The sequence below is a fragment of the Lissotriton vulgaris genome, chromosome 4_1 (assembly GCF_964263255.1).
Source record: "Lissotriton vulgaris chromosome 4_1, aLisVul1.2, whole genome shotgun sequence".
NCBI lineage: Eukaryota > Metazoa > Chordata > Amphibia > Caudata > Salamandridae > Lissotriton > Lissotriton vulgaris.
In genome coordinates this window covers 882,324,058-882,339,959 of record NC_141691.1, presented here as the reverse complement: position 1 = coordinate 882,339,959, position 15,902 = coordinate 882,324,058, and the positions used below count along the sequence as shown (strand labels likewise).

General features: G+C 45.9%; 1 protein-coding gene across 2 annotated transcripts in view; it reads left to right on the top strand.

The window, feature by feature from the left end:
- Window positions 1–15,902, top strand: part of CARMIL1 (capping protein regulator and myosin 1 linker 1) — a 994,750-nt gene that overhangs the window by 291,638 nt on the left and 687,210 nt on the right. For both annotated transcript variants that reach the window (XM_086965173.1, XM_086965172.1), the window contains exon 3: window positions 4,884–4,934. In XM_086965173.1, coding sequence (XP_086821299.1) covers window positions 4,884–4,934 — 51 coding nt within the window. The remainder of the gene's footprint in view (window positions 1–4,883; window positions 4,935–15,902) is intronic.

Sequence of the window (15,902 nt, the reverse complement as noted above, 5' to 3'; positions counted from 1 at the left end):
GTTGCCGTCCCACACCTGAAATGAGCGACCCGAGAGGAAGGATTTGATCCAAGCATGTGCGGTTCCCACAATTCCTGCCTTGGCCAGGCGATGGAGGAGGACACGGTGGTCCACCGTGTCGAATGCGGCACTGAGGTCCAGGAGGATCACTGCCACTGATCCTCCTGAATCCAGGATACACCTAGCCTCCTCGATGACGGAGAGGAGTGCGGTGTCTGTGCCGTGACCCGGCCGGAATCCGGTTTGTGACTGACGTAGAATTTTATTTGTCTCGAGGAATTGGGAGAGTTGCACGTTGACTAATTTCTCAGCCACCTTGCTGATGCAGGGAAGGAGCGAAATGGGTCTATAGTTGGCCATATCGTCCGGGTTCAGGTTGGGCTTTTTCAGCAAGGCCTTGAAAACTGCGCTCTTCCATGAGGAGGGCACTGTGCCTTGGGCAAGAGATGTGTTAATCAGATCCCTAATGGTAGGTGAAGTACTGGGAGAAACGGTTTTTAAGAATCTGACGGGTGCCGGGTCCAGGGGGGATCCACTTCTCATTTTGGCCAGCGTGGTGGTGACCTCATCGAGGGAGACTCCTCTAAAGGAGGACAGCCGCGGGCTGGTGGAGCAGGCGTCTGAATCAACCGGGATGGGGGGGCTGATTGGGGGAAGGGACTCCAAGATCCGCGTGATTTTGGAATCGAAGTATGAGGCTAGGTCCTTGCATCTGTCCGGAGGGGAATGAGAGGCAGTGGGAGCTGAGGGGATGTTGAGCAATTCCTTAACTATCAGGAAGGATTCTTTGGACGAATTGGCCGCATTTTTAATTCTGTTGTCGTAGAAGGTGGTCTTGGCTAGTTTAATGGCCGATTTGTAGCGTCTTACCGCTATGTTGTAGGTGTCTTTATTACTATGTAGCCAGTCTTTCCTCCACAGTCTTTCCGCTTTTTTGCATTCTTTGCGGAGGTCTCGGAGTTCCGGGGTGTACCACAGGGCATGGCCCATTGTCCTATCTTTGATCTCCCGACTTTTTATGGGAATGAGGCTATCGAGGGAGGAGGAGAGCCAGCCTCTGACTTGGGTGTCAGCCTCGGACGGGTCAGCCGCAAGGCTCGGGGTAGAAGAGTCCAGAGCTATGGACCAGTCCACCGCAGAGAGTTTGGCCCACGATCTATCTTTAGTAAAGATGGAGGCTTTATGGGGTTTCTTGATGGCCCCAGGAATGTGGAAAGTGATCAAAAAATGGTCCGTCCATGGAAGTGGTTGGGAGTTAATAAATTGGAGGGAGGGGATGTTCGAAAACACTGGGTCGAGAAGGTGCCCTTTAACATGTGTTGGACCGGTGTTGGCAAGGAGAAGGCCATGAGAAGCCAGGTCGCAGATAAGATCAGCAGCACCTGTGTCCAGCGGGTCGTCAAAGTGTATGTTGAGGTCACCTGTTATGAGGAAGTTTGATGACAAGTGGGCTGAAGAGGAAACAATATCCGAGAGGGATGCTGCAAAGGGGGCGAAGTGGCCGGGAGGCCGGTACACCAGAAGGCCTGACAGGGAGCTGGTCGGAGTAAGCTGAAAAGTGAAGAGACAGCTCTTTGATTCCGGGGTTGCCATCGTGTTAATGCGGCAGGCGAGGTGGTCCCTGAAAATGATGGCAATACCACCTCCTCTACCTAAAGGGCGTGGTTGGGACAAGATGAGAAAGCCGGGGGGGAGAGCCAGTACCATATCGGAATTGGAGTGCTCAGTGATCCAGGTTTCTGTCAAGAAGAGTATGTCCAAGTTTAGATCAACAGTAAGATGATTAATATGCAGGGCATGCTTCGGGAGCGATCTGCAATTGAGTGTCGCCATTTTGAGGACAGGCGGTGGGACCGGGGATTTAGGGAGGAGTAGCTTCGTTGGTTTGCAATTGTTGCAGCTGAAGTAGGGAATGTTCGGATCTTGCGGAGCGTGGCAAGCGCTGGTTTTTCTAGGTCTAAGGCTAAGAAGCTCTCTACGAGAGTAGCTTACCTTTGTAGTTGGAGGGACAGGCGTAGAGTCTGGCCCTGGGCCCGATCGTGCGCGGACGGGCGCAGACGGGCTTGCCTTAGGTGCGCCTTCGGCGCGCAGACGGCGCTCCCGCTGCGCTCGTCCGCTGCGCGTCCTGTGGTTGCACATCTTTATGGGTAGGAAAGGGGGCGGGTGGGCGTGGCCTCAATGTGGGCGTGGCCTCAATTCCTCGCCGACAATGGCGCTCTAATGTTTGTTTTTAAGTTTGATCGGTGCAGCGAAGGAGTCGCTGTTCAGGCGAGTCTCGAGCCCGCTGCAGGAGGTGTCAGCCGGGTGAGTGCCCAGTTAAAATACAAGATAATAAGGAGTGACACAAGAGAAATACAATTTTTTTAAAAAGCGGACTTCTCCCGGCTTCCGCTTCAGGAGATTAGAGGTTCAGCGCTCCATGCCCCCATCCCAACGGCTATAGCTGTTATGTTATGATGTATAGCGTAGTACAGTTCCGGATTACCAAATAGGAAAAGTGGGCACGGCCTAGAGAGCCCACTCCTTTTAGGGAACCTCTGACAACAGGTCAAAATAATATTGATTTGATCTTGAAAGAAAATGTTTAAAAGCTTTCCTAAATATTGTTCCAAACAATAGCAATGAATCAACTCAAAAGACTCTATAGAGAAAATACTGTATAAATGTTATTTTCCCAGTGAGAACTTAAAGTACATTAACCAGAGACATCTGATTTCATAACAGTTTGTCTCTTAAAAGCTCATCTTCTGACAGCTGTCAGTTTGAAAAAAAAAGTCTGGTGCATTGGGTATTAGGAGATCATTTGCGGGGGCGAAATTTCAGCTACCTAGGGGCCTCCCTGGGTTTAATCCAGCACTGTGTAATATTTAACTGTTGCCTGGTTTCTCAGTGCTGTTTTGAATCTGAGTACAGATTATTGCCTGTGACAGTGGTTTTCCCAATGGAGAGGTCTCTATGTTGGGCCATGCGGCTTTCAGTAATACCCCCAGCCCCTTGTGCGTATGATCACTGCCAGGGCCGGACTGGCCGTATCAGGCACCGGGCATTTCCCCAGTGGGCCGCCAGGGTGGGGCCGGTTTTGGGCCCCTGGGGGGCCTTTTTGTTACAAGGCAGCTTTTGCAGAATACTGTAATATCGGCCTCTGTAACATAATCGGCCGAAACCGGCCCTGGCAAACAGCTCAGCCGCACCCCCAACTTCCTGGGGAGCCAGCCGAGCACTTTGCCAGGGCCGGTTGTGGTTCCCAGTCCGGCCCTGATCAGTGCTTTAAATGGGCCGGTAATGTCCGGTACTGAGTACCATTTCGAGAGGGAGAGTACCTGCACTTCTCAAAAGTGACGTTATACTATAATTGGAGAGTATCAGCACTTCTCAGAAAGAAGCAGGTCCTGTGGTACAGAGTACCTTCACTACTATCTTTCCATTTCAAGCACTGCGTGTGATCAATGCTGACTTCGGATGTGGCGGTGGTGCGTGGAGTGTGGGCGGGAGCAGAGCCTGCAACCTTCCAGCTACACTGTGTGAGTGTGGGCTGCACCATCCACGGATAGGGAGTTTCCATGCGGAGGGAGGGGTTGATTGACGCGGGGGTCGGGGCAGCTCTTCAAAGACAGTGTCCAGGTCTGCCATTGACACTGAGAAAAAAAAGTGGTTTGGGATTAAGATTATTAAGTGACTAAAGCAGGTGAGTAATGTATTAATTATTCAGGATGAACAGCAACTGCGGGCAGATTTCTTATGAAGCAAATTTATATTTAATGAAAACATCAAAGACTCTGGTGCAGAAAGGCTGCCTCCTAAATTGTACAGGGTGTTTTTATTACAGTCATTTATTGCAAGCAGTACCTCCATGACATTGATAGATTCACAGAAACAATCATGATAGTTCCCTGGTTCCATGATGTTAGTTAATTAAAGGGCATGAATGCGTGGTCTGCACACAGTACATTTCCTCTCAGTTGTATTCTAAAACGTGACATCAATAATAAAGAACAATTTGTCGCACTCTGAGCACACAGAATGAGTGTATTTGTTTAGTTACGCGTCACCCTGTCACCTTCTGGCTACTTGACAGCATTTGAAAGTCTATGAATGCGGACGCGCTGTGTGACCTTGGTTCGAGCAAGGGGGGCAAATAGAAAGCCAGCCATTAAAGAATGAAGCGGACAGTAGGTCTACATGGGACCCCTGCAGCTTCCAAGGGGACACCCTTTGCTTCACAGGCCATATTTCTTTACACATAAATTACCACTTGCAGTTGGAAATCGCTCAGTTATCAAATATTTGTTTTGTGCCGACAGGATATTGCAGTTTATCCATTTATATGTTCTTTGCAAGGCAGTTTTAAGTGTGGCCACCTAGAGTGCCCCAGGAGAGAAACAAACTGTACTGAAATGTAATTAGTTTCCTTGCCATCTACTTGTGCATCGGGAAATACCTTGTGACCCATTTATTCTTTTTGCCTTCATTTGACCTCTTCACCCACCAGGCGAATGTGTGTAAATATTTCTTAAGCCAATGCAGTTTTGTATGTCCACTTTTTAATTTAGTTTGTAAAAGTTGCTATATACCATGCATAATTTGCAGGACATTGGTTTATCCATAGGCATGTTGGAAGAAACACTGATTGAGCGTTGCAGTGAAATAAACATCGTTAGGGACGGGTGAACGCTTTAACTAGCCGCGTTTTTTCACCACACTCCCACTGTGATTTAAGAGAGGATGGCGGGAAGTGGTTCTTGACACGATTTTGTGAAATATGGGACGGGTATACGAGGTTGTGGGGACATTTTACATTTCTAATGCACAATAGTTTAGTATTTTTAATCAAACTCTTCATCTGCACGTTTCCTCCATTGCTGACTTTCTTTTTTGTTCCACAGGTTCTTGCATCATGCCGGGCCTTTATTCTGACTGCTCGAGTCCCCACCAAGGTAACATGAAACTTGATATCTTCTGCTTTCTAAAATGTCACCTTGATGTGAATTTTCTGCACTCGTCTTTCTTTGTACACTAACGAGTGGTGAAAATACATCCCACAGTGATCAGCTGCGTTTCTGAATTGATGTGATGTCTGGACCGCCTGGTAGAGATCATTTCCTTGACCAAGAGATGGTTTATTATACTTAAACCTGCAGATAGACCAGTTTGCATCTATTTTTTTTTTTACGACTAGAAGAAGGCTTAGTATCTCCTCTCTCTCTTATGCATATTAGCTTTGCCATTAACGAACACCTCAGAATATCATATATAGTAATCAGGGTCACTGGAATTGTATGACAGGGAAGGACCAAATAATGCGAGAGGGTGAACTATTATGTGGCATGAAAAGTCAAATTATCAAGTATAAGGCAGGACATTTTATGATAGTATTACTGCATTATTTTGTTATTTTTACTAACGTTAACACTGTAAGTGTAAGGTTTCACTGCAGTAGTTCCAGTTAATACCATAACACATAGATAAGCACCTGAAATGTAACCAGTCAGTGCTTGTTGCTGCGTTTTAATAACTTCTGATCCCTTTGACATAAAAACATTTTTTTGTTAAAATCTGCAGCCTATACAGCATAGGATAGATTTGGTAACTGTGCAGAAAATGCAGCGACCGCAGTATCGCATAATTCCAGTGCCCTGATAATAATCATGGAAACATTTAATAACAACATATCAAGTAGTCATGAGATCGTTTAAAGAACATAGGTATCTGAACATAGGTAAATTATGCTTGTTACGGATCCCTTAATATCCATTGGGGGATTTAGAATACCTGGGCCTCATTACGAGTCTTCAGTGTTAGGTGTACTAAGAGAGGGTGACTCTACCATCGACTATTTACCTCAGTACTCGATATAGGAAAGAACAGAAACGGATCTTGCGGATTTATTCAAATTATATAGTTAATTACTCGTGGATGCATAAAACACTCAACATAAAATAGTAATCACTATCGAATTGAATTCATCAATAAAAGTCATCAATGCCGTAGAACTTGACACTGAAAACAAAAGTAGTTAATCTAATGTGTATTATCTGTTTTTAAATGGATATATAGTTCATTTATGCATATGAAATATTAATCACAAAAGTAGACAAGTAATCTGACGGCGCTTTGCATGCACAGTGAAAAGGTGCTCAAGCGGGTGTAAACAAATATGAAGGTTGGTTCCTGTTTCAAAGGAAGAGTCAAAAGCATCATCTTTTAATGTGCCCTTAATGTATTGAAGTAACAGCAGTCCTGTCTGTCATTGGTTGTCGACGTTTTGACCTCACTGCGTCAGTGTCCTTGGGTCTCACTCGGATTGAACCATCAGACTACTAGGAGCGAAAACATCACGTGGAGAAGTTTTTATATGAACTTGGATAAGAAGGACACTGAGTCAGTGGTATGAACCAGTGGCTGCTGCTAGCTGGGGAAATCAGTGGGGGAGTGAGAATAAAAAAAACAAAAAACGACCTGCAGCCTGTCGTCCGCCGCCTCTACAGACGATACTCACGCAGCTTCCCAGACTCCCCTGTGCCAATCTAGACGCTACAGTCATGCTGGTATTATTCAGCATGAGAGCAGCGTAGGGACTGGGCGGAGCGTACTAGTTCCACGCTCCAGCAGGGACTAGGAGCCGGTGCTGCTGAGCTCTGCCGACATCTCCAAGCAATAGCCTGGAGACGTCCAAGTCTGGCCAAACGTACATGCGCATTGGCAGTGCCCTGAGCCCACCACTCCTCCTGCTCCTGAAGGGCCCTCCCTCAAGACTCTACTGCTGCTTTGGAGTAAAAGAAAATTATAATAAAGCAGTTTTATTGACTGCTTTATTATAATTTTATTTAACACGCGTCTCCTGGTTCCAGCAGTGGGGCGACGCTTCTCTGCCATAACAGAGGAGCCGCCCCTGGTACTATCAGCCAAAGTCCATCACAAGAAACACCAATATATGTGTGTATGCACCCCAACCATGAGTCGACCAGTCTCCTCCTCCATGTAAAAGTATTTGGTGCAAATGATTTGCATCCTCGAAAATCCGACTGTTCAGGAGTCTGAATTTACCAGGTGCTATAAATAGCATCTCTACAACTTTTGAGGAATAACACGACGATGTTGTTGTTTACCGCACTGAAATCCGAATCAATTCAATTCAATAAGTCTTTATTGCGATTGTTCATCATCAAAGACAAAATCATCCAGGGTTAAAACAAACACCCCTTCACTTAAAATTCATCATCTAAATGAGAGAAATTAGTCCACGATACTACTCCATCATACGTTAATAAATAAATATATATACATATTAAAACAGGTCCTTAAAAGCAGATTTGATATGTAAACCAACGTGCAATCTTAATTTCAGCAATGATTGCTTTTAAAAGGAAACATGTTATCTACCATGCAATAACAAGGTAGTACAAATCATAACTCTTACTCCATCATAGCAGGGCCCATCTTTACTCTATATACTACTATACCCCCCCTTTTTGTTACGTATGGGCTTTGCCCAGCTCAAGAACTTTGTCACTCCAATCACAGTGAGGGTGGAAGTATCTGACTTTGAAATTCTTTTCGCGAGCATCGCCGATCGTGTGTTCATGGGCATGCATACTGGTTTGAGCCATTTTTTCCTAGGCCGGTGGTAAGCAGGGCATGCAAATAAAAAATGATCTATGTTCTCACTATGGTCTGGACAAAATATACACTTGTCACAACTAGCGGGATCCCATTTACTTGTAAAACATCTTGATGGGAGCGTGCCTATTCTGAACTGGTGGTAGAGCTTGCGATCCTGAGGCTTAGCGATAAGATCCCAATAATCTTCAAAAATGGCTTTGTCCTGAATATCGAGGAAATCCCTCGACAGTGACTAACTTATGTCGGAAGAGTATCTCTTGGTTCTGACCATTTCCCAATAGGCTGCTCTATAGATCTATCTTTGATGGAAATTCCGCAACCTCAGGATATTCCCATAGATTGCTCATCCCCATTTCAGTCAACAAGGACCTGATGGAATTCAGCCATGGGATCCTATATGATCGGCTCAACCTCCTCACTTCCAATAAGGCCTTGGCATACAAGGAGAGTTCCGGAGTGATCCAGAGATGCCTCCAGAATGCCAACGGTCTATAACGCGCTACGTCTGCAATGGTGTGACAACCCAGTTAAGGAACAGGGGTAGTAGAGGAGAATATTGCGGATGGCCAACTAACGATCTCACACACTTATTTTGAGCTATAGTAAGTGGAGATAAATTTCCGAAACCGTATATTTCTGCACCATATAATATGGCTGGGCTAATTTTGGTTGTATATATCTTTAATATAGGGGCAATAAGCTTCGTTTGGGAAAGCCTGTGTTTCTTAATCAAGGCTCCGGCTAGCTGAGCATGTTTTAGCGCCAGCATTTCGACTTGGGGCTTCCAACTTAGTTTACCACTAAATATAACACCCAAGTAGGTAAATATGTAAGTTTGCTCCAATAAAACGCCATCCATATATACTCTAGCTTTAATAATCCTAGACTTATGGAGCACCATGAACTTTGTCTTCCCTACGTTGACCACTAGCTCATGTTTGCAGCAAAACACCTCAAAAGGAGACAGTGCGCTTGCAGCCCTTGTCTCGTCTTGGATATAAGCAGGGTGTCGTCCGCTAACATGAGTAATGGGACTTTCATGCCAGCTAACATTGGTGCATCAGTTGGGTGATTAGCAAAGTACTGGACTACCCCGTTTATAAATAAGGAAAACAAAGTAGGGGCCAGCACACACCCCTGTCGAACCCCTTTGGACACCATAAACCTTTAGTGGTCTCTCCCGGTTTGCCCCAACGAACCTACGCATAGGTCGATTCGTGAAGTTTAACCAAAATAGCCACCAAACCTGGGGGCATCCCCATTTTCAGTAATGCCTTCCACAATTTCATACGAGGAACAACATCTGAATCATTGTTGCAAGAATCCTGTCATAATGCTGCATTAGCACTGTTTTATACACCTTACGCTCCCTCACTTATATAATACAAAAGGACATGGAAAAGATGTTATATGTGTACTCCAGCACATCTGCATATACCCTTGAGGATCTCCACTGTTTTATAAAGTCGGTACCAGAAAGAAAGCAAAGCCTGATATACATGTATACAATGAGCTCTTCCCTCTGTCATTATGTGAAAGCAGCATCCGTGGTCTTTAACACCTTGAATTTCAAGTTTTCAGAATGAACTTGAACTTACTGATCTGAGCACTTCACCCTCCGCCCAGACCAGTGTTTACATTCTAGAAATGATAAATGGCGTGAGGCCATTAGCTTCAGTAGATATCAAAAGAGTACTTGCCCGATCTCAAAGAACCTGATTTTAACAAAAGACAGGCCTAGTAATCTGAGGGGCAGCCTGTGGCCTCAGATTGTGCAGGGCCTCCATGAACCTCAGCTATCTCATACATCCAAAGTAGAATAAAGATTTTGAAGCCACTATATCCGCAATATTGTTCGCCCTTCTTTGGACCATTTAACAAATGGATGGTTCACTTAGGAAGAGGAGACGAGCATTATTCTATAGCTTGGGTCACATATGTCAAATTAACCCCATATTTATGCGTCCGATGTAACAGCTAAGATCACTTTTCTCCCTCAAAGACTAAGGGCCTTATTATGAGTACGGCGGTCCATAGGACTGCTGTACTCGCTGTGGCAGTCCGGCCACTAGCACACTGCTGGGCCCACCCACAGTATTATGAGTGTAGCGATCGGGCCACCATTGGACCGCTGTGTCTCCTGGGGATCCAGGATCACCCGGCGGTCGCGCAGTGGTCAGGAACAGGAATATGGTTGCGGTGCTGCTGCGGTACTACCAAGCATTTTATGAGTTGCCTGTCCGGGACCTTGCTACCGAAGGAACTTTGCCACTGCAGGACATCAGTTGGGAGCGTGCAGCCGTGGACCCCTTGACAGCCGGCTTCACACCTCGCCGCACCCGCTTCGCGGGTGCCGCGTCGCCTTGCTGTGCCGGGTGTTGCTTGTCGACTGAGGAGGAAAGGCGGAACCGGGCAAGCTACACCAGCGGGGCTGCGAGCGTAGCAGTGACTCCAACAACCAGGAGTCCCTGCGTGACCGACATCCAGATTCCGGTCCGCTCTCCCCGCTGGCACGCCCACCACCCTCTATGCCCCCTATAAAACAGCTCTAATCTCCCGCAGCGCGGGACGCAGCACGGGGCGAAGACCGGGCAAAGAGCGGGCCGTTTGAGGCCGTTAGATGCTGGGAGAGACTGGACTGGGCCACTCTCTTTGGCCCTAACCTTCGTTACCAACTATACCGCCAGTTCGTTTTTCCTGACTAGCCAATATGTCATCCCGTGAGTACAAAGAGAGGGCAGCCAAATCCAAACTGAAAAATGGTACCCTAGATGACTTTATTACCAGGACCCACACAGCCATTGACACAGAGATTTCCAAAATGCAGCACCGAGTTTCTATTGAACTAGATGCCGCAAGGAGACAGTCAGAGGAGTTAGCAGCGGCCAAAAAATCTTCATTAGGGCCCATAGCCTTCGCTAAAACCCCTGATCGTTTAATTGGCCCACCTCTTACCTTGATTGAAACTAAGGCAGCCATTAGTACCCACTACATCTATACCAAAGGGGGGCTCACCATTAGTATCCTCTAATTCCCTAAAATCTTCTATGGTCGGGATAGACGGGGAAGAGAAGGAGGGTGAGGGCGGTCCCCCGGAAATGGCGCCAAGATCCAAACCCATAGAACCGGGCGAGGGTAATTCTTGTACCAAACAACGAGGGTCACATAACAAAAGGAAGCGTAACAACTTAACAGCATACGCAAGGATAAAGGCTAAGATTGCGAAGGCACAGTTATCCACCAAGGCACCATCTCCGCTACCCTCAGATCCACCCCCAATGAGCAACACACAGCCTTCTGATCTAACACCAGAAATTGACACAGATTCGCTGGTGGTAACTCATGAAAATAATAATCTCGTAATAGAGAATGAAACTAGTGGGGTGCCATTCTGCGTCATAAAAGGGAAAGACGTAGAATTCTTGACTGTGGTATGGGAAACACTCAAAAAGCTCCTAAATCCCTTTGAAGAGAGACTTTCACAGATAGGATCCCAGCTCTTGGACCTGCAAAAAAGTATTTTGAACTTAGATAAAAAACCAACCCACAGACAAGATAAGGACCTTATGGCCAGTCTTGAGAAGCTGATAAAAAGCCTGCTGAATCCCCTGATGGGAAAAACCCAAATCATTAATCTAAAACTAGATCAACTAGAGTTTCTAACATCTAAAAATTGTATTTTATTTATTTAAGCTTATATCCCGCACAGCTACCCACAATGGGTTTCCCGGCGCTAAGAAAAACACAGCTTTACTGGAGAGTCTTGTAGGTAATAGCAAACAACCCGTTGCTACTGGTGGTAATAATACTAGTTTAGCAAAAAAGGGTGCTAAGAATAACCAGACACAACCTCAGCAACCTAAAACTGCAGTGTCTGCAGATCTTAACGGTATTACCCCTTGTATAGCACCAGCTACTTTATTCAAAATTAAGCTGGCGACTAATGCAGGCTCTAAGTTAAACAACTCTGTGGTGGTGGCTACACCAGTAAACACAGCTGCCCCAACCCTGCAAAATACTGAAGGGAAAGAAACTCCAGTTAGCAAACCTCTAGTCCCTAGCAAAACCCCCCTGCCTGGTAAACAGATCTATGTAAACATACCCCCTGAGGCTGCTCCGTATATGGCAATTTTGACAGGTGTTCCATTAATTGCAGAGAACAAATATGAGAAAATGGAGGACCTTTTAAATAAAACAAAATTTTGGCTAAATAATAACAGGCCCCTATCCGAAGACACTGCTACAAAAATCCTAAGTGTGCGGAGGGTCCCCTGGGTTGGGCCAAGCAAAAAAGATCTGGAGGGAGATTGCATCCTGATTAACTTTAGAGACATCTGGGTTAAGGATATTATCTGCAGTAAACCGAGGTTTGGTAGGATGGGGGACATCCAGTGTGTGGGACTTGAATACTTCTACCCCAACCTTTATCATACTGCCCCAAACCCCAACCACCGTGGGTATAGAATAAACGGTAAAAATCACTTGGGTTGGGCACATAACCTGAACATGAACCAAGGCCCACAAAATTATTGTGCCCCTTGGCATGAGACAAATGGCCCCTTTATGGGACCACCAAGTATGGGCCCTTTTACACAAGTCCCGTTTAACCCATGAAGACCAAGGTTTCAGGGCGTAGAATACCCAGGATGGATCTCAAATAATAATAATATCCCATTGAGAAACCGCTTTGACCCATTAATGGGTATGGACGGGGTAGACTGACCACCAACTGGGTTTGAGGGCAACGCGCCTACCGTTCTAGATTTGGGAAAGAGGGAAAACTTAGGGATACCTCGCAATGAAGACTCAGCGTTGGTGACTGTTGATTGTGATACTGTGAGTATTGGCCCCCCACACGTAGAGAATGTTGGCACTTTTGGGGGAAATATCTCTTTGGGTTGTGAGAAACACACATTACTGCCTGAACAAGAGCCCTCAAGTACAAGAGATGCTTTGGGAAGCAACTATGGGAAACAGGGGCCGTCTGTAATATCCTTAATATTTTGGAACATTGCCGGACTAACAAGCAGATTGGAAGATGAGGCATGGGTGGACTTTGTGGGAGCCCAGGGAATCCTGTGTTTTCAGGAGACTTGGACTAGGACTACCTGCGACATTGAGGGTTTTCAATCATTCACCGTTTTGGCTGTTCCATCAACATCTGGGAGGGCAAAGGGTGGTATAATGACAGCGTTGTCTGTAATACTACAGAAGTTGAAAACTTCGAAACTGGTGGACACAAACTGGTACCAACTGCTGTTATTAGAACATCTTTTCCCAGAACCTGTGTTGTTAATCAACTGGTATCACAACATCTTTAATGGACATGACATATCGATAATTCAAAGTTTGGAGGACGCAGTGGGTAAAGCACGCAGCAGGCACCCTTCATCGTCTGTCATTTGGGTTGGCGATTTCAACTGTACGTTGTGCAGTTTTGGAGGCTCAAACGTGTGTGGACTGGAGGACTCAAACGCTCAGCCCTTGACCCACTTAAAACATACACCCCAGGGGGATGCTCTGAACAATATTATCATCATGAATGACTTGTGTGTGGTAGATCCTCGGTCTGCCCCCGACACACCGCATATACCAACTTTTCAGGGTACAAGGGGGGAGATGAGCACAATTGATTTTGTCCTGGTATCCAGCAGCTTTTTCAAAAACGTTGATAAGTTGGAGGTGGTGGCCAATCCCGCAGGTGACCATAATCCCCTAATGTTGTCATTGTGCATGCCAGCACAAGAATCACCAAAGATCTGGGAACAGTCAATTAAGTACAGCAAGAATCAGGGCGTTACCTTGAAATGGGGGAAGGTAAACGTGATAAAATTGGAGGAAGATATTGTTGTTAATTGTAAAATGGAAATGGAATCATGTCTAGTCCCAGTATCTGACCCCCATCAGGTTATTGAGAGCTTTGAGAAATTGTGTGGTCATGTAGCAAAGCACCTTAGGAAACCCAAGGGGAAGGGTGGCCAAAAGGCCTTTAGATGGTTTGATTCCGTGTGTTCTGCCACACACCGATCGCTAAAACTAGCCCTGCGCCAAATACCAAGAAACAAAGAGCTTGTAAGAACTAGCAGAAAGGCCTATAGGGAGGCTATTGTAAAAAGAAAGCAGGACCTAAAAAACATTGCCTGGGAAGATCTTGAAAAGGCTGCAGAACTAAAAGATAGTAGACTCTTTCGGGAGGTCCTAAATCGCCCCCTTTTTAAGAGCGACAATAAAGAATCTATAGTTATGCAGGTCACCGCTGAACAATGGGTTCAACACTTTACTAAGATTTTTAATCCTAATTCCATTTCAATAATGGCAAGTACGGATAGGACAGAGGAACTGGTGGCACCTCCCTCGGCTCTTCACTTACACTGAGATTGAGGAAGCCTTAGGGAAGGGATCATCACTAAAAGCTCCAGGCCCAGATGCTGTCCCCTTGGACCTTTTTAAATCCAATGTTAGTTTTTGGGCACCCATATTACTGAATGTCTTCAAGGCTGTTGTGGTCGGGCGCATCCCTGGTACATGGGAGGAGGCAATCATTGTGCCGATCTTTAAGAAGGGTGATAGGTGCGACCCACGTTGCTATCGCCCGATTTCCTTAATAGATGCCTCATGCAAAATCCTGGGTAGGGTAATCCTAGCGAGATTAGAAAGTTGGGCAGATTCTACAGGACTTATAGTTGACTCCCAATACGGACTTAGGCGTGGAAAGGGGACCGTCGAGCAGTGCCTGAACCTTGCACTAATTCTAGGCAAGTACATGAAGGCAAAAAAGTCCTCAATACATCTTGCCTTCATGGACTTGACAAGTGCATTCGACACTGTTTGTAGACATAAGTTGTGGCGGATGATGGATGACATGGGCTTTGAGGAACCTTTGGTCACATTGCTTCGCAGGTTACATGCAGCAACAACTGTATCAATTAGATTTGGCTCTGGAGGTGAAATGACAAAACCAATTCCTTCTACTGAGGGTGTGCGTCAAGGATGCATTTTGGCGCCTTTTCTTTTTCTGGTTTATACAAATGGGCTAGAAAAGTATCTATTAAACCAGGGTTGTGACTTTCCAAAAATTAAAGGCAAAAGTATTCCCATGCTTTCTTATGCAGACGATACCGTTTTAATGACATTAACTGGAAATAGCATGCAAGTATCTCTAGATGCCTTCAATACTTTCATGCTTGACCTTGACTTAAAGGTGAACTTTGATAAATCCTTTGTAATGTCTTGTGGCCCTAAAGGGTCAAACATCAGGAAGTTTGTATATTTGTATATATTTGTGGGGTATTTATAGAGCGCGACGTTCGCTCCGGAGGGAGCATCTTGGCGCTAGGGAACCTAAGTGAGCCAGTGCAAGAGGATTAGATGGAAGCTTTGGAGTGATCGTCCGGGAGATTAAAGATCCAGGTCTTTAGCAGTTTTCGAAACGGTTTTTCCTGGGTTTGTTGTCTGAGGGATTTGGGTAGTTTGTTCCAGGCTTTGGTTGCAAGGAAGCTGAGGGTCTTCTCGCCCTTCGATTTCAGATTGTATTTGGGGAGAAGAATGAGGTTGTCGTTGGTTGAGCGAAGGTGACGGCTGGGCAGGTAGTGGGGGAAGCGTTTGGTGAGGTATTTAGGGCCAGTTTTGTTGTAGGCACGAAAGGCTATAATCAGGATCTTGAAGAGAATCCTTTTGTGAAGGGGGAGCCAGTGAAGTGAGCGAAGTGCTGCAGAAATAGAGGATCTGCGGGGAAGGCCCAGGACAAGACGGGTGGCTGTGTGTAGTACGCTCTGCAGTTTTTGGATGGTTTTCTTTTTAGCTCCTGCGAGCAAGCCGTTGCAGTAGTCCAGTCGCGAGATAATGAGTGCTACTGTCACCGTTTTTCTGGCATCGATGGGAAGAAAGTCAAAGAACTTTCTCATGGATCTGATCATTCCAAAGCATTTGCCTGCGACGGTTCTGGCATGCTGATCGAAGGAGAGGTCGGAGTCAAAGGTAACGCCGAGGTTCCTGGCTGACGAAACTGTCTGGGGGGGGGCAACACAATTGTCAGGCCACCAAAGTGCTGGACAGAAGGAGATGTTTGTACCGATCGGAAGGATCTCCGTTTTGCTCGAATTGCATTTCAGGTGGTTATTGTCCATCCATCGAAATACTTCAGTCAGGCAGTGTTTTAGGTTGAGTTCAGCTTTGGTGGATAGTTTGTCTAATGGCACAATGAGCTGTGTGTCATCGGCATAGGAGGTAACAGGTATGCCGAAAGATTCTATTAGATTAAGGAGGGGAATGAGGTAAACGTT